Source organism: Danio rerio, chromosome 11, assembly GCF_049306965.1.
Source record: "Danio rerio strain Tuebingen ecotype United States chromosome 11, GRCz12tu, whole genome shotgun sequence".
Classification (NCBI taxonomy): domain Eukaryota; kingdom Metazoa; phylum Chordata; class Actinopteri; order Cypriniformes; family Danionidae; genus Danio; species Danio rerio.
The window spans coordinates 44,082,886-44,106,500 of NC_133186.1; the positions used below are offsets into that span (position 1 = coordinate 44,082,886).

At 40.4% G+C, this 23,615-nt stretch overlaps 2 protein-coding genes across 10 annotated transcripts in view; both read right to left on the reverse strand.

Annotated features, from left to right (window-relative positions):
• flnba (filamin B a) overlaps positions 1–23,615 on the reverse strand; it is a 750,037-nt gene that overhangs the window by 209,909 nt on the left and 516,513 nt on the right. The gene's annotated exons all lie outside the window — the stretch shown is intronic.
• megf6b (multiple EGF-like-domains 6b) overlaps positions 1–23,615 on the reverse strand; it is a 119,808-nt gene that overhangs the window by 49,247 nt on the left and 46,946 nt on the right. For 7 of the 9 annotated variants that reach the window (XM_021479907.3, XM_073917117.1, XM_068224440.2 and 4 more), the window contains exons 6-9: positions 8,157–8,279; positions 4,088–4,213; positions 416–538; positions 168–290 (exon numbers count right to left, since the gene is read on the reverse strand). In XM_021479907.3, coding sequence (XP_021335582.1) covers positions 168–290; positions 416–538; positions 4,088–4,213; positions 8,157–8,279 — 495 coding nt within the window. Of the gene's footprint in view, positions 1–167; positions 291–415; positions 539–4,087; positions 4,214–8,156; positions 8,280–16,974; positions 17,254–23,615 lie in introns of those variants that run through there. The other 2 variants (XM_068224442.2, XM_073917118.1) reach the window with 2 other exon arrangements.

The window sequence follows — 23,615 nt, forward strand, 5'->3', positions numbered from 1 at the left end:
GCATATTTGCATTATATAATATTATTATGATTGTATAACTCATTTAATATTAATATCAATATTCAAACATCAATATTTAAATTCAGACATTTTTACATTAAAAATATGTAAATCGAGTGAATCTTTTTTTTTTTTCAGTGTATGTGAGTCTCTCAGCTCATACTCACGATAGCACTGTTTACCGTCCACCCCGAGCTCATAGGCAGCAGAACACACACACATGAAGGATCCTCTGGTGTTACGACAGCCATGAGCACAGTCCGTCTGACCCAACGCACACTCATCAATGTCTGATGCACCAAAAACACACAGCATAAACACATCCAATTTCAAAAACACAAGACATTAATATGAGCAGTGTAACACTGAGAACTCTCTGTGATCTTAAAATATAAGACAGGCAGGTGTATTTTACCTTCACATGTCTTGCCGTCTTCAGCGAGCTGATAACCTGGATGACATTCACAGCGGGCCTGAGCTCCATCCCTATGACACATCTGAGAACATCCGCCATTCTGCTCCGCACACGGGTTCACCACTGATGATGGTCAATACAGGATATCAGGTATTAAAGTACACATGATATCAAAACTAACCATATTGATTTTTTTCAGCTCATTTTGCTAGTTTAGTGGTTTTTGTGTTTTTGTTTATTGTTTCAGGGAGCTTGTGTTATTGGCCTTGCTTACGATGAAGATTTCAGTTTCTTTTTCACATTTTGATTTTCATTAGTAAGTTTATGGCGAGGAAGTGGTGCAGTAGGTAGTTCTTTCGCCTCACAGCAAGAAGGTCGCTGGGTCGAACCTCTGCTCAGTTGGTGTTTCTGTGTGGAGTTTGCATGTTCTCCCATGTTCGCGTGGGTTTCCTCCAGGTGCTCCGGTTTCCCCCACAGTCCAAAGACATGCGGTACAGGTGAATTGGGTAGGCTAAACTGTTCGTAGTGTATGAGTGTGTGTGTGTGTGTGTGTGAATGTGTGTGTCGATGTTTTCCAGAGATGGGTTGCGGCTGGAAAGGCATCCGCTGCATAAAAACTTGCTGGATAAATTGTCGGTTCATTCCGCTGTGGCGACCCCAGATTAATAAAGGGACTAAGCCGACAAGAAAATGAATGAATAGTAAGTTTAGAGGGGATCTTGTGTTGTAGTTTAGGTGGCTTTTGGTTTTGTTTAGTTCTTTGCTTTTGCTTTGGCACCCTGAAACTTTTGGTTTGATTGTATTTCTGTTTGCTTTTTTTATGCATTGTACAAAGCGCACACAAATAAGCCTCTCTTCCGTTGGCCTCATCTCTCTTTCCCTTATAGGAGGAATAAATGCAACCCAGGCTCATTCTGGAAACGTAGCCCCGCGGACGTTTCTGGAGACCGTGAAATACATCCTAGGCAGTTTTTGCAGATTTTGTTTTCACTAATCCGCGAGAGGACGATGTGCGCGCTTTTACGTTGCGAACACCTTTCGCGCACTGTTCGCGCCCGCGCTGCTCTCTCGTATAAAGCTGCCGGAGGATGATGTCGAGCGATTGTCTGTCTGACTGACTGACTGACTGAACGATTGACTGGGTGGCCAGCCAATCAGCCGACCCAGACACCCTCCTCCTCTTCCTTCCCTAAACCCAAGCGATGATTTACAAAAGCCGTCCAGTTAAAGAAAAGCCCTCATGCGATTTTGACCGCGTTTTCGGATTTCACCGCATTCTCGCCCCGTTACGAACCCGTTCGGTTTATTTTTTGGATTTTGTTTTTTTCGTCTTACCTAATTTCTGGAACCGCTCTTCACGGGGCTCGAACCCGGTCGTCGCCGCGGCCGGCTCCTCCTCTGGGTCTCCGCTCCGCCGACGTAACACGATGAGCTAACCAGACAAACTGGTTGCAGCGGGAAAGCCCTCCACAAGGAGGAGGTGAGCCGTCAGCCGGCGAGCGCGAAGAGGAGCGGCATCACACCGCCCTGTAGCGTTCACTTGAAAAAACTAAATGCAGCCATACGTACCTCCAGCTACGTAAATCGCGGTCTCCAGAAATGTCTGCACATCCATGTCTGCATAAACGAATTAATTGCTAAACTCGTGTCCTTGTGTATTTTCCATCCATCTACTCCAGTAATTATCTAATATTCTAAGTGTTACGTTTAATCTCCCTAGATAACTTATTAAATCGTAACATCTGGAAAATGCTTATTGATTTAAGAATTGTTAATGTTTGAACTAGAAACAAGACAAAAACAAAGTAAGAAAAGCATTTTTTGCAGTGTACGATATTCAACAGATTTCCCATGAGCCATCCAGCTGCTGCGAATAACTCCTGTCACACGCTCACAGTGTTCAACTACAGTAAAACAAGCTCTCCCTTGCCAACAATTACACTTTCACAGGAACAGAAACAGCAGAAATCTCTCTAAATTCAGTATTCAACTCAAGACGACCTCAGAAAACCAGACACAAAGACACTGATGTCACAGTTTGTGAGATTACGTCACGTAGTGAATCAAAGGACAACTTCATCCCAACTCATAATTTCACTAAATCAGCTCTTGGGATTTTTTGGCGGTCGTTTCAAAGGAAGAGAGCACTTGTGAAGAGATATTTGAATAATAAGACATTAAAAAAGGATGTTTTAGAGTACTTGCACTGTTTAATTCTCTGTCATTGGGACATTTATCATGATTTCGAGAGTCAGGGAATGGTAATATTTATGCAATACGTGTCAGCGATGTTTAACAAATGCTTTGACTTCCAACAAAGGGCTCTATCATGCAATCTCATTCATATCTATGCGTGCAGATTAATTAACAAGAATTAAGAGCAGCTGAAAGCAATTATAACTATAAAAACAAAAAATATCATCCTATCCTTGCACTTTATGCATAATTTAAAACAAAAAAAGAACCAAGGGAGATTTATACAAATACTCCTCATAACTTTCTGCATTTCACGTCTCACAAAGTCATAAAAAAACTCAATTTAACACAATTTCTCACCAAGTTGTATTTCTCTCTAAAAATCCTCACAATTCTTCATTTGAAATGTTTGTAATAAATAATAACTGCAGTTTTACTCAATACAAGTTGTCTCGTGGCTTTCCAAAACCTCTAATACAATTTTGTGACTAATTTTATGGTGTTTTTGTCCTGTTAAAACTTCAGAGCCTTCAATCTCTGCTTTTGTTTTCCGAAGAAGAACTAATTAATACAGTTTTTTAATGTATTATTATGATTTTTTGCATCCTCTTCTTTAAGAAAAACATCTTTTGTCAGGGTTCTGCCACTCTGGTCTTGTAAATTCTTGTTTTGGTGGCAGAGCTCGGACACTACCCATGTCTGGTCCTGTTTCTGTCTCTGTGCGCGCGCGCCGTCGTGGGTGTACGAAGAGTGTGCGCGCTCCTGCTTGACGCGGCAGAGCGCGCGCGCTCTTGTACTCGTGTTTGTGTTTTCGTCTGTCAGCAGCGTGGTGTTTCATTCCCAGCGTCTCAGTCTTGTTGGTTTCGGTTTTGGTCGTCGCTGGGATGAAGCATGCACGCTGCGTGTGTGAGCGCACGGTGAGTGTTTTCATTCATCGTGTGCTCGTGTCTTGCGTCTCTTGTCAAAGCACGTGGCTCGGTGTTTACATTGTGGTCACGTGCTTTTGTCGTGTGCTTCAGTGTTGTGTTATGTGAGCGCATGGCTTGTATTGTCTCTCTGTGTCATGCGCTCTCCCGTCTATTGTCTAGTCCCACCCTCCTTGTTTACTCATTATTAGTTTGTCATGTTCACCTGTGTGTCAATTTACTTTTTGCTTTATAATCCCCTCATGTTTTCAGTCCTTTGCCAGTTCGTCGTCGTTATTTTCATGTCCTGTGCTATCCAGTCCTGTTTGTCTTGCCAGCCCATCCAAGTTTGTTTGATTGTTTGTTTTATAGTTATGTTTTCCCCCTTGGGGTAGTTTTTGTTGTCCTTTTTGTTTTATTTTTATTATTAAATACCATCTTATGTTGCATTTGAGTCCTCGCTCCCTCATCCTTCCTGAAACCCTGACATCTTTGCCTTTAAATTCAGCCTACATCCATTGTCAACAAGAGTGTAAAACGGTGTCATAAATGATCATGCATTCAGACTCACATGTGCAGTGTTTTCCATCCGCGTCCAGTCTGTAATCAGGTCTGCAGCGACACTGGACATGACCCGCCGTCTGCTGGACACAGAAATGCTCACAGCCGCCATTCCCAACGCCGCAGGACTGAACAGCTAAACACAGAAGACAACACTGAGCTGCTATTGAATCAATCCAAGATCACATAAGTAATAATAATAAAGACCAAACTCTTTAATAAGTGTTTCAGTGTGTTCTATCAGAGCGATTCAATGTTGAGTTCAATGGACTTCTGCTGCATGAACAACTGTGACTCATTCATTTATTCATTTTCCTATAGCTTAGTCTCTATTTCAGAGGTTGCCACAGCGGAATGAACCGCCAACTATTCCGGCATGTTTTACACAACATATGCCATTTCAGCCGCAACCCAGTACTGGAAAACATCAATACACACTCATTCACACACACTCATACACTACGGCCAATTTCGTTTAGTCAATTCACCTATAGCGCATATGTTTGGACTGTGGGAAAACCTGAGCACCCGGAGAAAACCCATGCCAACATGGGGAGAACATGCAAACTCCACACAGAAATGCCAACTGGCACAGCCGGGACTCAAACCAGCAACCTTTGATTGACATTCTCCCTTTGTACGTGTCACCAGAGGGGGAAAGCCCCACCCACTAGTGACCATCTCTTCCTTATTAGCATAAGACATTAGTCTTGTTTTTGAATCTGCCACTATGCTGACACACAGGCATCTGTAGCTCTGCCCTCTTTCGAAAAGAGCACAATCTCATTTGAATTTAAAGCGACAGTCAACACAACACCACAATGCGCTTATTTCACGCGGCCGCGGACCTGCACTGTAAACATTGCAGCAACATGCTGTGGTCTACAAACCTCCAACTGTTGCAGAGATTAAAAAAAAAAACAGAAATGGTGTAAACATCACTTCAATATTATTCAGTAAGTTTAATTTAAACAATTAAAAGCAAATTAGGCATCAAACAACATCACAACCTCTGTAAGAGTAATATGCTCAAGTGTCCTCCAAGGCTTCAGTTCACGGCACCAGTTAAACACCGTGAGGACGCTTTCCTGCTTCAGCCTATAGCCCCTTTCACACATACAGACCTTTCCGGAAAATTGCCGGCAATTTTCCGGAAAGGTTGTATGTGTAAACAGGTCCATTTTGAAAATACCGGTAAATTTGTTCTGGCTATTTTCCGGAAAGAGAAGTTGTAACATTACTGGTAATTTGCCGGAATGCTGCGCTGTGTGAACGCAGAAGGAAGATTCCCGTAATAAGCGCGTGCACGTCTAGAACGTGCTGACGTGAGACGTCTGCTTTAGCCAATCACAACAGTCAGACGCATTTACGTCCGCGCGGTTTATGAGAATAAAAGCCTTTGAATATTTTTCCAGACACATTTAGCTGCTAGAAGTTAATCAGATCACGTTTATATGTTCTTCTTAATGCAAACTGTGTAAATAATCATTGATAAGATGCTTATGATAAGCCGTTGTTTGTTTACCTTCAAGCTTTGCGTGTGCGTGTGCCACATATTATGAACATCTCGACATGCGAAAGTGATCCTGCGAAAGTTGTTCACAATATTGATCATCCACAGAGTTTGTAATTTAGTCAAATGTTTACAAATACAAGCGCAGCCGTTTAAAGCTCATTTGTGGTGAATGATGTCAGAATGTACCGGTATTTTGGAATGGATGTGTGAATGCTCTTTTCCGGAAAATTTCCGTAACGTCCTCGCCTGTGTGAACAGCGCTTTTTTGAATATACCGGTAAAGTCGTTCCGGAAATTTTCCAGATATTTACCGGTATCACTGTGTGAAAGGGGCTTATGTAACCCGGTGAGCGATAAAACACTGCAGTCCTCTGTAGTACACCCTTGTGTTGTCTTTAATATGTTTGTCCTGGTACTGAAGTTTTAAAACCGGCAAACATTAAATCGTCGCTAAGCGTGGATGACTCGACTGATCTTCACGGCTGATCGCGATCCAGTCTCCATTATCTGTGTTTGCACTCAGTTTACTTCTCTTTACCCAGTGCAAACACAGATACACAGAGACTGGAGCGCGAAGCAGCCGTGAAGATGTCGAGTCATCAAGCAGATCGCTCGTCTGTGTTTGTGCTCGGTAAACAGCGGAGGGTGAACTGATGACCTTCTCGGCCAATCACAAGCATTTCTGTTGAGCATGTGAACACAATGGCAAATCAGCTCTGTTTTAAGAAAGCCATCAACAGTGCCTTAAATCTTCGCGGGAAATTGCAATTTTTTCTTTTAATTTAGTATCGTGACAAGTCTAATATAGTGACAGAATCAGTTCATTAACTCGAGTTTGATAAATAGAATCTAAAGCGTGTGTTTGGGAAAGAAAACGTTCACTAACTAGTGCCATTTCCCTTAACTTAGCTGAAAATAAGCTCTGATATCCCTTTTATTTTCACTATTCATTCAGAACGGACCTTCGGGTCTCTCGGAAGGCGGTGAAATAATACATTTGTGTCACTTTCTCTTTGCTGATAAGATATTCAGCCAAGTACACAACGTTCCTATGTAACGCCCAACGATACTTCCGGGTTTCTTCCCACCGCAGCCTCGACTTCGCTTTTAAAAATGGCGGCCGCGTGAATTCGAATTTTATGCATTTGATTTTTGGTTATGTTCTCCCCCGCTCTTTAGCGGGATCGGGCGGGTCGGGCACCGGGACAACAAATTCTTCATATAAGCGGGAGCGGTCGGGTTCAGGCTAAACCTGGCGCGGGCGGAAGCGGGAGCGTTGTCGTCCGGAGGTGTGTGTGTGTTTTTGTGTGTGTGTGGCAGCTAAAGTCCACGCCTACACTATCGAGCGTGTATGAACTGTGATTACTTTTTATATTGCTGATTAGCTATTGGGCATTTCACTCTCTGACTGAAGGCAGTCGGCCAATCGCGACAGACTGTCATCAGTCCAATCAGCGCAGATTAGCTTCGCGCTAAGGAGGGGTTTGGGAACAAATGAATCACTGGACGATTCATACAGGAGTCGCTGGGATAATTAGGTAAAAATAAATGCAGATTATAAGACCATGAAAGTGTTTTTTGACCTTGCATGTATATTAAACTGTTGTTGGAGACCCTTATGGGCTCTTTAAAACCGGCAAACATTGAAGCGTCGCTAAGCGTGGATGACTCGACTGATCTTCACGGCTGATCGCGCTCCAGTCTCCATTATCTGTGTTTGCACTCAGTTTACTGCTCTTCACCCAGTGCAAACACAGATACACAGAGACTGGAGCGCGAAGCAGCCGTGAAGATGTCGAGTCATCAAGCAGATCGCTCGTCTGTGTTTGTGCTCGGTAAACAGCGGAGGGTGAACTGATGACCTTCTCGGCCAATCACAAGCATTTCTGTTGAGCATGTGAACACAATGGCAAATCAGCTCTGTTTTAAGAAAGCCATCAACAGTGCCCTAAATCTTCGCGGGAAATTGCAGTTTTTTCTTTTAATTTAGTATCGTGACAAGTCTAATATAGTGACAGAATCAGTTCATTAACTCGAGTTTGATAAATAGAATCTAAAGCATGTGTTTGGGAAAGAAAATGTTCGCTAACTAGTGCCATTTTCCTTAACTTAGCTGAAAATGAGCTCTGATATCCCTTTTATTTTCACTATTCATTCAGAACGGACCTTCGGGTCTCTCGGAAGGCGGTGAAATAATACATTTGTGTCACTTTCTCTTTGCTGGTAAGATATTCAGCCAAGTACACAACGTCCCTATGCAACTCCCAACGGTACTTCCGGGTTTCTTCCCACCGCAGCCTCGACTTCGCTTTTAAAAATGGCGGCCGCGTGAATTCAGTCTATAAGGATTAAAGCCTGAAAGGGTCAGTTTCAATGAGTTAAAAAAACATTATCTGTGTGGTATTTTGAGCTGAAACTTCCCACACACACTCTAGAAACATCATAGACTTATTCTACATCTTGTGAAAGGGGGCACAATAGGTCCCAATGCATAAACTTCATGTGTTTTGATATCGGAGTGAAATGTAGGCCGGTGTTTGCTTTGGCTGAAGGTGTGTTTTACCGATGCAGGTGCGTCCGTCCACATGCAGTCGAGAGCCGGCGTTACACTGGCAGTGATACGAACCCCTAGTGTTCACACATGTGTGCTGGCAGCCGCCGTTATGAACCTGGCACTCGTCAATATCTGCACAGAAACACATATAAACACTGTTTAATATTGCTCGATGAAACATTCATCAGATTTAGTTCAGATCTGGTACCAGTATGCTGTTATTCCCTCTAAATCAAGCACATTCAAAGCACAATCTGCCTGGGGTAAAAATGAGTGACATCATGAGTAAATATCCAGACTCGTCTTGAATAAACTCAAGCTGTGCGATCGCAAACAAACAAAGAGAAGTGGCTGATGGTTTCACATGCTTGCCGTGATGGAACAAGCCACAAAAAAGGGAAAAGAAGTACATTTACGGTTCACTGAAATGTTGTAGGCTCTCAAACAGCTTTCAATGCTTTGCTGCCCACCGAGATCAGAGCTAATAGAGTCACGGCCTGTTGAAAAACACACTGTAACTGCTCTGAGATCAGATTCAGACACACATGCCTCAATAATGTTGATAAACTAATGTGGCTTTCCCATATCGCTTGACTTCACGCGTCTATTTAATGTGTATGAACAGTACATTGTAAAAAGTTATTTGCAAATTAGCAGTTTTTCATATTTTGTGGTTCATTTTTTATTTTTTGTCTTCTCCCGATTGTGTTTTTTTCTAATTGTATTGAATGAAATTGTTAAAATATACATCTTGAATGACCAGAGGGGTGTGTAAATCCATCAAAAATATTCATTTTTAAGTGAACTATTCATTTACACTCACTGGCCACTTTATTAGGTATACCTGTCCAGATGCTCGCTAACGCAACTTTCTAATCAGCCAATCACATGGCAGCAACTCAATGCATTTACGCTTGTAGACATGGTCGAGATGATCTGCTGCAGTTCTAACCGAGCATCAGAATGGGGAAGAAGGGTGATTTAAGTGACTTTGAACGTGGCATGGTTGTTGGTGCCAGACGGCTTGTCTGAGTATTTCAGAAACTGCTTATCTACTGGGATTTTCACGCACAACCATCTTTAGGGTTTACAGAGAATGATCTGAAAAAGAGAAAATTTCCAGTGAACGGCAGTTCTGTGGGCACAAATGCCTGGATGATGCCAGAGGTTAGAGGAGAATGGCCAGACTGGTTCCAGCTGATAGAAAGGCAACAGTAACTCAAATAAGCACTCGTTACAACCGAGGTCTGCAGAAGAGAATCTCTGAACACACAACACATCCAAGCTTGAGGCGGATGGTCTACAGCAGCAGAAGACCACACCGGGTGCCACTCTTATCACCTAAGAACAGGAAACTGAGGCTACAATTCACACAGGCTCTGTCTGGAAACTAGACAGAGAGGATCCAGTTGCAAGTGTTTTAATGAAAAATGAAATAATGTATCATATTATACAACTGGATGTTCCGGAGACAAAGAAATGTTCAAAACAAAAGAGAGCCCACAGGCCACAACGATGACGTCAACCGACGAAACAGACTGCGAAGAATCCTGAGGACCAACAGACAGGAACAAGGACAAACAACGGACTGATGACCAGCACTAACCACAGGCTGAAATATATAGTGAGTAAACAGGGATCAGCTGGAGGATGATTAAGTCAGCTGATTCGAAAGCACGGCGTCAACACAAAAGGTAAACATGCACACAACCTCGCACACGACAACCCACAAGGCATGACACATAACATACAGAAAGAATACACAAACCCATCAACCGTGACAGGCTCGCCAAAACCGAACAATAGAAGATTGGAGAAATGTTGCCTGCCCTGATGAGTCTCCATTTCTGCTGCGACATTAGGATGGTCGGGTCCGAATTTGGCGTCAACAACATGAAAGCATGGAACCATCCTGCCTTACATCAACAGTTCAGGCTGGTGGTGGTGGTGTAATGATGTGGGGGATATTTTCTTGGCACACTTTGTGCTTATTAGTACCAATTGAGCATCATTTCAACGCCACAGCCTACCTGAGTATTGTTGCTGACCATGTCCATCCCTTTATGACCACAGTGTACTCATCTTCTGATGGCTACTTCCAGCAGGATAACACACCATGTCATAAAGCGTGAATCATCTCAGACTAGTTTCTTGAACATGACAATGAGTTCACTGTACTCAAACGGCCTCCACAGTCACAAGATCTCAATCCAATAGAGCACCTTTGGGATGTGGTGGAACGGGAGCTCCGCATCATGGATGTGCAGCCGTCAAATCTGCAGCTATTGTGTGATGCTATCATGTCAATATGGAGCAAAACCTCTGAGGAATATTTCCAGTACCTTGTTGACTCTCTGCCACGAAGGATTAATGCAGTTCTGAAGGCAAAAGGGGGTCCAACCCTAGATTGCAGGAGCACACATTTTAATAAATATATTTTGAAATATGCTGATGACACTGCCATTTTAAGTCTCTCACACAAAGATATGGACCTATCATCTTACCACAGTGAAATCGATCGTTTCACTCAGTGGTGTGATAAGAACTGTCTTGTGTTAAATATAAAAAAGACACAAGAAATGGTCCTTGACCCACGAAGTGTTTCTGAACACAGGCCTGGTATCATTAAAGACACAGTGATACAGCAAGTCACATCTTACAAATACCTGGAGTTTTATATGGACAGTGTTTTTTGTTGGAGAACACACATTGAGAGTTTATGCACACAACTACAACAGAGGCTTTATTTCTTAAGAAGGCTGAGATTGTATGGGGTGGGTAGCCATATCTTGCTTGTTTTTTACCGAGCTATGTTTAAGAGTCTTATTCGCTATGGAATCACAGTCTGGTTTGGAAACCTGTCTGTTCAGTTGAAAAATAAATTGGTTCATATGCAAAAAAACAGCCATGAAAATTATAGGGATAAAACAATATGAGCCCATCCAGACTCTATACGAACAGGCGGCTATGAAAAGAGAGATACATATTAGAGCTAATTCTAAACATCCTCTTTTCAGTGAATACCAGCTGTTACCAACAGGAAAAAGACTGAGAATGCAAATGTGTAAAACTAATAGATTGAAGCTCTCGTTTGTTTCTACCTCAATAAAACTGTTGAACTCCACCAATAACACTGCTCCTGTAGTACGCTAGTACTTGACTGGGTTCTGTGTTTTATATATTTATACTTATATACGGTCTAATTCTGTAAACAATGTATGTTCTGAACTGTTTGTTCTTAATTGTTTTGTTTTATTTATTTTTACTGTCTGTTTAGACAATGTTGTAGCACCTTTTTTGCCCAAGACAAATTTACTCTCGGGGACAAATAAAGTTTAACCTAACCTAGTACGGTGTACCTAATAAAGTGGCCGGTCAATGTGTATAATGTGTCGTTTGTTTCAAAGAAGTCAGCTCTAGAATAAACGTTTCATGCCACATTTTTGATGCCTGATTCAGAACAAATAAACACAGGAGCGCTCAAGTCTTGCTGATTTGACCATAAAGATCATGAGCAGGGTGGATTGTGCTGTCCAGCTGAGAAGAAAAAATCAACTGGATCCGTTCGACTCCACAGCAGCTCTCTTTAGCTTTCTCTGCCAATAAAACCTGAGAGACGCAGCCAATGCAAACGCCACACACTCCAAAATGAACAACTGTTCTTGGTGTCGGTGTGACCTTTGACCCGTTTTAACACTAATGACCCGCTCTGTGTTACTGTCACCTCATGACAACACTGCAGGAGAGCTTTCATTGGCCACTTTTACATTAATCTCTGGAATTCTCTAATAGGAGCCAAATGGAGAATACAGTCTTCCTTTACTGAGATGCAAGTGTGAGTGTGATTGAATAGGGTTTTTTAAAAATGTGGTAACAATTATTTGATACACCACCGGCTGGGCTCAATTTGGGTGTATGTGGGTATTTATGGCACTATAGGATAGCTGGCACTAAAGAGTACATAGACAGTAATCTGATAATGGGAAGCAGATGCATGTTTACCTGCATGGAATCTTAATTACTGACGGAGACGAAGGAGGCCATAATAATCACAGGCTTCCTTCCTGCACAGCATGACAGAATTTTTATATATTTTACAAACATAGAGTACACATGCATACATATATATATATATATATATAATTTATTTATTTATATATTTATATATTCAACATTTCTGAGTGAATATAAAGTAGGTTTTGGTGCATATTAAATAGTTAAATTCATTACAATAAAAGTTTGGTCCCCTGTAACATCTGTAGGAAGAAACTAAATACATATAAATTTGTTGAAATATTGCAAAAAAAATTGTAAGAACTACAAAATTTTATATTTTCATTGCTTATCTTGATTTTTCCTCTTTATTAAAATTGCATTTAATATATTCCTTAACATTAATTTGGGTGTAATAAAAATTTTAAATAATATATATATATATATAATTATTATTCTATTTTACTTTTTTTTTGCTATCTGACACATCAACTTTATGGTTTAAGGCAGCAAAACAGAACATTTATTTTATGCATTTGGCAGATGCACATTTAAAATAAAATAAAATAAAATAAATAATAATTAATATTAAATTAATAATTAAATTAAATTAAATTAAATTAAATTAAATTAAATTAAATTAAATTAAATTAAATTAAATTAAATTAAATTAAATTCACAATGAAATATTTTTGGGTGTGGCATTTTAGTGATTTATATTTAAACCTGCATTATTTTATATTAGAAAGGCAAAGGTTAATGTCAAAATTTAAATTTATTCAAAATTTGGAACACAATTTCTCCATACAAATTGGCCCAAAAAAAGATAAAGGGTTAAATAAGCAAAAACTTTTATTGTTTCAATTATAATTTGAGAAGATAATCTGTGATTGGAAAATAAAAACAGTGTCCCTGAAATTAGCCCATCTCAAATGGGGTCAGGCCCCCAAGATCTTTTATAGTCACTCCTGCGGTCGGTCTCTGAGGTATTTTGGCAAAGACCTTTTAGCCATTCCTAGAAAACGTCTTAAGACTAAAGGTGACCGTGTTGTGGCCCCAAGGCTCTGGAACTGAAACTTCTGTGCCTCTAACACTGAAAACTCTGGGATCAGTTGAACGTTTTAAAAAACGTTTAAAGACGCATCTTTTTAGTCAAGCTTTTAATTAACAGTAGGTGAGCTGGTTTTACAATGGTGTTTTTCTTTTTTCAATATGTTATTTTTTCACCTGTTTCCTGGTTTTCTTTAATTGTAAAGCACTTAGTGACAATGCCTGACAGGTGCTATATACAGTTAAAGTCAGAATTATTAGCCCCCCTTTGAATTTTTTTATCTTTTTAAAATATTTCCCAAATGATGTTTGACAGAGCAAAGAAATTTTCACAGTATGTCTGATAATATTTTTTCTTCTAAAAAAAAGTCTTATTTGTTTAATTTCGGCTAGAATAGAAGCAGTTTTGAATTTTTTAAAAACTATTTTTGGGACAAAATTATTAGCCCCTTTAAGCTATTTTTTTTTTTTTTTGATAGTCTACAGAACAAACCATCGTTATAGAATAACTTGCCCAATTACCCTAACCTGCCTAGTTCACCTTATTAACCTAGTTAAGGCTTTAAATGTCACTTTAGGCTGTATAGAAGTGTCTTGAAAAATATCTAGTAAAAAATTATGTACAGTCATCATGGCAAAGATAAAATAAATCAGTTATTAGCGATGAGTTATTAAAACTATTATGCTTAGAAATGTGTTGGAAGAATCTTCCCTCCATTCAACAGAAATTGGGGAAAAAAATAAAAAGGGGTGCTAATAATTCAGGGGGGCTAATAATTCTGACTTCAACTGTAAATAAACCTTTACTTACTTACTTAAACGCAAAAAAAATGTTGATCCTTTTACAACAAGAGAAGCATAGGACTATTTTGTGTGTATTTTGAGAGATGCATTTTCTTTCCAAATGCAGGAACTTCAAATGAACCTCGTCCTGAATTGACTTCTTGAGCAGTCTGATATTACTTCTGCACTGATGTGGCATTTCTCAACAATTCACCACTTATTCTGCTCATGACGGCAGTCAGGGAGGATGCCAGTTTCCTCTGAACAAAGTCAAAACCCAATATTCCCCAAATGTGCTGATCTCTGCAGTCTTCCAGAAGAGGTTAGTTCAGGTTCACAATCATGGTAAACCCACACACTGCAGTAAGAGCTGAAGTATTTGTGCTGATTCAGAGCCACTGATTCATGCGCGTGCCAAAGAAGAGGGAACCTGGCAGACAGGCGCTCTCTTTCCATCTACACTGCTGTTTGCTTTGGGTTTTAATTTAATTAGCCAGAAATGTTTCCCCACATTGGTGCAAGCATTTGGTTTGGCTTGTATTAAAGGCTCTGGATCGGTTTATAGATGTCAGACGAGGAACTTCTCCAATTGGAAACACTGATGACAGACAAGCTCATGCTGTTAACAAGATCTACTATAGTGAAGATGACTGGGAAAATGTAAACATGGTATTATTTATTGATGTCTGCTGATCATTTGACTTTTATTAATTCAGTCATTTTCCGTCGGCTTAGTCCCTTTATTCAACAAGGGTCACCACAGTGGAATGAACCGCCAACTTATCCAGCATATGTTTTACAAAGCGGATGCCCTTCCAGCTGCAATATAGTACTGGGAAACACCCACACTGTTACACTACGGCTATTTTAGTAAATCAATTCCTCTTTATAAATATGTTTGGACTGTGGGGGAAACCCCCAACACAAGTAGAACATGCAAACTCCACACAGAAATGCCAACTGATCCAGCCGGGGCTCGAACCAGCGACCTTCCTGCAGTGAGGAGACAGTTCTAACCACTGAGCAACCGTGTCTCCCATTTGACTTTTATTCATTCATTCATTCATTTTCTTTTCAGCTTAGTCCCTTTATTAATCCGGGGTCGCCACAGCGGAATGAACCGCCAACTTATCCAGCAAGTTTTTACACAGCCGATGCCCTTCCATCTCTGGGAAACATCCACACACACTCATTCACACTCATACACTATGGACAATTTAGCCTACCCAATTCACCTGTACCACATGTCTTTGGACTGTGGGGGAAACCAGAGCACCCGGAGTAAACCCACGCGAACGCAGGGAGAACATGCGAACTCCACACAGAAACGCCAACTGACCTAGTCGAGGTTTGAACCAGCGACCTTCTTGCTGTGAGGCGACAGCACTACCTTCTGCGCAAACTTACAATTCATATAAGATAAAATGGCAAAAAACCCTTAGCATGCCCTAGCAACAACATGGCAATACTCTAAGCACCCTAGCAACCATATTGATAGACACATTTTCACAACAACTCGCATTTTCTTTATAATTTACATTAATGCATTATGTATAAACATGCATTTTAATTCAATAAACATCATAAAAATCAAAAAATAAAATAGTACTGGGCAAAGATTAATCATGACTAAGAGCATTTAAAATATAAGCAGTGATGGAAATAACGACGCTATAAATAAACAGCATAACTAACGACAATATGTTTTTCATTTATTCATTCATTCATTTTCTTGTCCCGTTATTAATCCGGGGTTGCCAACTTATCCAGCACGTTTTTACGCAGCGGATGCCCTTCCAGCCGCAACCAATCTCTGGGAAACATCCACACACACACTCACACACTACAGACAATTTAACCCAATTCACCTGTACCGCATGTCTTTGGACTGTGGGGGAAACCGGAGCACAAGAGGAAACCCACTTGAATGCAGGGAGAACATCCAAACTCCACACAGAAACGCCAACTGAGCCGAGGCTCAAACCAGCGACCTTCCTGCTGTGAGGCGACAGCACTACCTACTGCGCCACTGTTTCACCCATGTTTTTCAGTATTAAGTAATTAAACTAATCAAAATGTTTCCCCCGTTACAACACCATTACAGTTACTGACAATGAAATGCACCTTACTATACTTGAGAACATTGAAGCGGTTTTCATGCGAGCAGAATCTCCATAGGACATCTCTTTCAGTGGTGTGTGTGTGCGTGTGTGAAACATAACCAACCAGTGATGATGATTGTTGTGTCTGTGAACGTGGTGTAACTGAGAACGTGATGATACACAGTACACATAAATATATGATGTCAAAACAAATTTTAGATGCGACTAATCGCGATATAACTTTGCCCAGCACTAATTTAAAATTATTTTTGTTAACTAAAGTAAAAAGTTGAAATTAAATTAAATTAATAGTTTAAATACAAACAAATGATCCTTATTCAAAATGAAAAAAATGATATAAGAAAATAGAGATATTCAAAAAATATTAAATTACATTAAATAAAAAAAAATAATAATGATTATTATTGGCTATTGTTATGTTAATATCATCAATTGGTATATTAACAAAGTTAATATTGATTGTATATAAAGCTGAAATAAAATTAAAATAAACTAAATTAATTTTAAAAACATTATAAAAACTACAATTTAATTAAGCTACACTTAAACCCTCATAATAAAGGTTAAAATAACTTTATTGTTAAAAAAATGTATATTATAATAAAAACCATTAAATCATTAAACTATTCCTTTACTCAAATAAAAAATAAAAAATAATAAAAAAAATAAAAAATAAATAGAAGTATATATAAAAAAAATAATAAATAATGAAAAAAATTAGCAAAAATTAGCAAACGAATGCATAAAAATTGCACATATTTACAGACCAGACATTTTCTATATTTCTTAGCAATCCATAAACTATTTACAAGACACAAAAGCAGAAAATCTTAGATTAATCCTACAGTCTCTCTATGAGTACCATAAAATGCTCTCACCTGGTATCCAGTATCCCATATTAAATCTGCTGTATCCATGAAAACACTGTGGCCTGTGACAGAGCCTCAAATGATGCCAATAGCCAGAATAATAGGCAACATCAACGGGACGAATATTAACCCCGACGCACAGAAGACAGAGCCCGAGCCATCCTGACATGATTCAAGATATTCAGTCATTAACATCTGATGTGAAACAAGCAGCAGATGTTTGATGAAAGCTAAAGTTGTTCTGAGAGGAAAAATCTGAAACACAAGGGTTTTACTCCCTCCCTGTCTGTGAGAAAGTCTTCACCTCCTCCTCCTCCTCCATCAGCTCTGAAGCTTCTGTTCATGCATTTAACAGCATTGATGCACAATAAAGAGCCTTCTGAGTGGAACTTATTCTCATTTTGTCTTAATTGCTGCATTATTAAATAACTTTGCTCTATAATTTACCAGCATTATTGTGTGAATGTGGGGCAGCAAAGTGGCTCATTGGTTAGCGCTGTGGCCTAACAGCAAGAAGGTCGCTGGTTCGAGCCTTGGCTGGGTCAGTTGGCATTTCTGTGTGGAGTTTGCATGTTCTCCCAGTGTTGGCGTGGGTTTCCTCCGGTTTCTCCCAGTCCAAATACATGCGCTATAGGTGAATTGGATTAACTAAATTGGTCGTAGTGTGTGAGTCAGAGTGTATAGGTGTTTCCCAGTACTGGGTTGTGGCTGGAAGGGCATTGGCTGTGTAAAACATATGCTGGAAAAGTTAGCGGTTCATTCTGCTGTGACGACCTCTAATAAATAAAGAACTAAGTCGAAGAAAAATTAATAATGTGTAATTGTGGCTATTGATTATTGTTCAGTTTAATTCTGATTGCACAACTGCTGTAGATTATGTGATCCATCGATCATTTTACACTCTGAAAAACACTGGGTTAACTTAATTTTAGCTTACTAAACTGGATTAAGGCGATGCGGTGGCTCAGTGGCATTTCTGTGTGGAGTTTGCATGTTCTCCCCGTGTTGGTGTGGGTTTCCTCCGGTGCTCCGGTTTCCCCCACAGTCCAAGCGCAAGCGCTATAGGGGAATTGGGTAAGCTAAATTGGCCATATTGTATGTGTGAGAATAAGAGTGTATGGATGTTTCCCAGTGATGGGTTGCAGCTAAAAGGGCATGTGCTGTGTAAAACATATGCTGGAATAGTTAATTAATAAAGAGACTAAGCCGAAGGAAAATGAATGAATAAACTGGGTTAAAAAATAAATACTTATTATTTAGGGAGTTATTTGACCCCAAATTGAGTACAATATGGAGAAAATATGGAGTTAAATTTCATCTGTAGTTTTTGTGCTAAGATGATATCGTCGTATCTAATTAAAATTTTTTAGCTACTACACTAAAATCGCTGGGTTATTTCAACGCAATTTGGATTTGGACGTCACTTCATAAATGTTATTCATATCTATACAGTATGACGATATAATATCTATATGATTGACAGTTCATTTTATATAACAAGTTAATCTGGGTTCATCTTTAATTTGAATCTTTTTAATTCAATTTTGTTTGGGTTTCTATGTTTTTATACCCAACTTGGGTTGAAATAGCCCAGTGTTTTTTAGTGTAGTAGTTAAAATAGGTTATGTTGATACTTTAATATCACCTTACCACTGTAAGGTCCACCCAGTTGGCCAAATGAAGGTGTCTGCTTGGAGTTGGCTTTCCCGAATTCCCACCTAGTGAGGTGTGGAGCCTATTGTCTCCTTGTTTCTAGTATCAACATATTTGTGGTATCTCAAATCTTACAGTTAGGGCGTACTCACACTATGTACAGTTGCTTTGAACCGGGCCGAAGAATGCTTGTCCCTCCTTCTCCTGTCTCCCCCGATGGCCCGCACTCACATTACATTCGGGCCTGGGCCCGCTTACGTCATTGATGATACGCTGTTCAGAAAGCGCTCTCGCTCAGCACACTTTTGATTTCTTTAGATATATCAATTGGGTTGTTTGGAATGTGTTAAAACAGCCTGATCTCACGAGGAAACGTAAGTATTTTACGTTTTGTCAGTTTATAGGCTAATTGGTATGAATTCATACGAGTTTAGTCATACGAAAATGTACAATTGTAAAAAGGAGGCGTGGCACCTAACCACACCCCTAACCCCAACCGTCATTGGGTGATGAGCAAATCATACTAAATTATATGAGTTACATCGTACGAATTCTTACAAATAAGCCACTAAATTAAAAAGTTACTAATTGCTGTGAGATTGCGTTGGGTGAAACGCAGTCAAATATTTTGGCAAACAAATCAACCACTTTTGATGCTCATAAACAATCATAAAGTCCTTGTGCTGCAGAAATTAGGAGGTTTGCTGAGGGTGCAGCTGTTGTGCAGTGAGGAGTTTGCATCTTTAATAAACTACGACAGTTTGTGTTCATTGAACATTAAGAATGATTAATAAATCCATATGAATCAGTGCCCTTAAAGTCACGTCTCGTCTTCAGTTTCGGGCTCAGGCGCGCTTGCACTCACACTACAAGCTAGAGATCTGCCCGGGACTAAATTTTGAATCCCACTCCCGCCCGCACCCGCCAGGTTTTAGCCGGAACCCGACCGCTCCCGCTTATATTAAGCACTTGTTGTCCCGACCCGCCCCGTTTTCTATCCGCCGCGCCCGATCCCGCTAAAGAGCGGGGGGAGAACAAAACCGAAAATCACCCAGTTATACAGTCCAGACAGCCTATAACAAGCTGTCTGTAAAAACACACACACGCACAGCACCAAGCACACACACACAGACAAAGCTTTCTCTCTCATTCGCGCGTGCGCCCTCTTAACACACACTCATAAGTACCAAGCACAAACACAGGCAAAGCTCTATCTCTCATTCGCGCAACACACACACACACACACACATCTCTCATTCGCGCGTGCGCATACATACACCCACACACTGCAACAAACAAGCTAAACACAGCATCGCGCTATTTCATTTACACACATACATACGCGTGCTCACTTGGGAGTCGGGAGCGATATTGCTAGACAGCCCGCTCCCGTCCCAAATTAAACCCGTTACCGACCACTCCCGTGATTTATTCAGAAATTTATACCCGCGCCGTAGAAATCTGGTCGGGTCCCGCGGCGCCCGCGGGACAGCCGCGGGAATGCAGACCTCTACTACAAGCATACCGTGCCAAAGCCCAAGTGACCCTCACTCAGACACACCTCTTCACACCACTCACACCAGGGCCGGCCAAGTAAACCTCGCCTGAGCCCGATTCAGAGCACTCACGCTTCTCAAACAATCCGGGAAATACGCCTGGGCACGGTTTGGATAGTACACTGAAGAAAATTCTTCAAAGATGATTCCTTGGATTTACTCAATTCTTTTTGCGTTAAGTGATTGTAAACAATTTATTGGTGTTGAATTTAAACAAACAAATTAAGTTGAACATTATTAAATTTAGATTATTTGTTTAAATTCAACACAAATAAATTGTTTGCACCGGTTATGCATGCAACACTTTTTTGAGTGCATAGTGTGAGTATGCCCTGAATCCCCCTTAGACCATATGGGTCAAATATAGATGTGTAACCATGGGGTCACTGATGTACCCTTGTTGAGGTCGTTCTGGGGCAATTCAAGACCTTCATACTTTGAAATGACCGTTCTGTGTGAGTATGTATGAAGAGAAGGTGAGTGAAGAGAGAGGGTTGCGAGGATGCTTCAAATGTAAATGAATCCCACCTTGTGAGGTGTGGAGCCTACTGTCTCTTTGTTTCCAGTATCAAAGTATTTGTGGTATCTCAAATCTTACAACACAAAAACAATTTATTGTCTTATAAGTATTCAGATCAAACACATCAGACTGTTCACACTATGGCATTTTGTCTATTTAAAAATTATTATTATTAATAATTATTATAGGTAACGCTCAGGGTCGGCGTGTCCATAGAGGCGACCTAGGCGACCGCCCTCAACACCTGCATCATCAGTTATGTCTGCGACACCTCCCTCACCCCCGCCGCCTCAGTTATATCCGCGCCTAGGGCGGCAGAATAGAGAGGACGGCGTCCGCAACACCTCTCTCAACACCCGCGCGCCCTCAGTTGTGTCCGCGACCCAGCACCCCATACAACCACAACCACCTCCCCCCCTCAGTTTGATAACCGTTTTCACTATCGGGTTGAGGGCATGTCCATCCTTTGACTAGAGCGGCAGTTCAGCTTGCTCCGGCCCTGTTAACACTTTATTTTGATGGATCATTTGAGTATTAGTAGACTGTCACCTTGCAAGTACATGTCAACTTACACTAAGGGTGCTTTCACACCTACACTTTTGTTTCGGAACGTATCTCATTTGCCCAGTTAGCGCGGTTCGATTGGCATATGTGAACAGGACAATCGCGCTCTGTTCTGCGCCAAAGTAATCACTCCGAGATCGCTTGAATGAGGTGGTCTCGGCTCGATTGAAACGAACCCTGGAGCGGTTCGATTGCAGTGAGAAAGCGATCCGATCCGAGCGCGGTTATATCACAGTGTTTTATGGATATGTAATAGGCTTACGGCTATATGAAGAGAGAATTATGAGTAGGGCGGGAAGTTTTGCGAGTCTCCGGATGCCCGCAAACGAGTGATGATCTCCCGGTAATCTCGCGTCTCTCTCCCAGTCCTCAAATAGGCATCGTCGCGCACCCTTCTCACCCCTCCCCACCGCGTCTCTCCTCAGACATGTCGCGCGCGCACCCTGTCAATCACCACCAAACCACCACCTATCCTGACAGCTGAGCGGGACGCTGCAAAATAAACCCTGACACTGACCAATGTAAGGAGAGTTTACTCGCACGTGACTTGTTTTAGCTCTTTTGGTCCGATTAGAAACTTTGCAGTGTGAAAGCGAACCGCTCCAAGAGCAAAGAGCAACAATGTTACAATTTAATCTCTGTTTCGGAACAACTGAATCGATTCACAGGTGTGAAAGCACCCTAACACTAACCTTAACAGTTTACTTATTATCTAATAAAAATTAATTGCAATTAACTTTAATTCAACAAACGAACCATTAAAATAAAGTGTACACTCGCTATATCTTAAGGTCCAGTAATCCTTTCTGCAGGTAAAACTGGTTATTTATGCAAATGATATATCATCTTAGCACATTAACTATCTGTTGTCATACACACTGCAGTCTGTGTACATTTTGGCACTCAAATACGCTGCAGAGGAAATATGTGGAGCAGGATTTGGTTTAATATGAAAGAGTTATAAGATTTAAACCATCTGTAGGATGAATTCAAATATCTGAAACATCAGAAAGAGGAATAAATCTGGCTGTGGCATTAGAAGAAGCACAGGGAGAAACCTTCTCCTGAGGCCAAACACATTACTGATATTTACTGTACACACACACACCATTTGACCAAAGTCCAACATTCTTCAGTCTCTATCAATCTCTGACTTTTATCTTTCTCCGTCTGTCAACCATCCATCTCTTTGTGTGTCATCCATTCATCCATCCATCAATCCATCTGCCCTTCTGTCATCCATCATTTATCAATGCCTTCATTGTCTGTCACCCATCAATCATTATATCAATCCACCCATCCATCAATTATACATCCATTTATCTGTGTTATTCATCCATCCATCAATATATCAATCCATAAATCTAGCAATCTGTCCATCCATCCATTCATCCATCCTCCAATTATACATCCATTCATCTGTCTGCCATCAATATATCAATCCATCCATCAATTTATCGATCCATCCATCTGTCCATGCATCCATCCATCAATATATCAATCTATTTATCTGTCAATCCGTCAAGCCATCCATCAATCCAACAATCTTTAAGCTCATCCATCCTTCAATTATACATTCTATCTTCTGTCTATCTGTCAATCATCCATCCCTCTATCAAAATATCAATCCATCCACCCATTAATTGATCCATCAACCTATCAGTCCATCTGTCCATCTGTCTTCCATCCATCCATCCATCCATCAATATATCAATACATCAGATCTTCCATTCGTCTATCCATCCATTAATTCATCCTTCCTTCAATCAATCAATCTATCTATCTATCTATCTATCTATCTATCTATCTATCTATCTATCTATCTATCTATCTATCTATCTATCTATCTATCTATCTATCTATCTATCTATCTATCTATCTATCTATCTATCTATCTATCTATCTATCTATCTATCTATCTATCTATCTATCTATCTATCCTTCTGTCTGTCTGTCTGTCTGTCTATCAGTTCATTCATCCATCAATTATACATCTATTCATCTGTCTGTTATACTTCAGTCCATCAGTATATCAATCAATCAACATATTAATCTGTCAATTTATCAATCCATCCATCTGTCCATTCATTCATCCATCTGTCTATCCATCCATACATCCACCCATCCATCCATCAATCTATCAATCACGTTATCCATCAATCTATCATTCCATTCATCCACCTGTTTACCCATCCATCCATCCATCCATCAATTATACATCCATTCATCTGTCGGTTATCCATCAATCCTTCGATATGACCAGCCATCAATATATCAACCGATCAATATATCAGTCTATCTATCTGTCCATCCATCCATTAATATGTCTCTCCATCAAGCCATCTATCATTCCATTC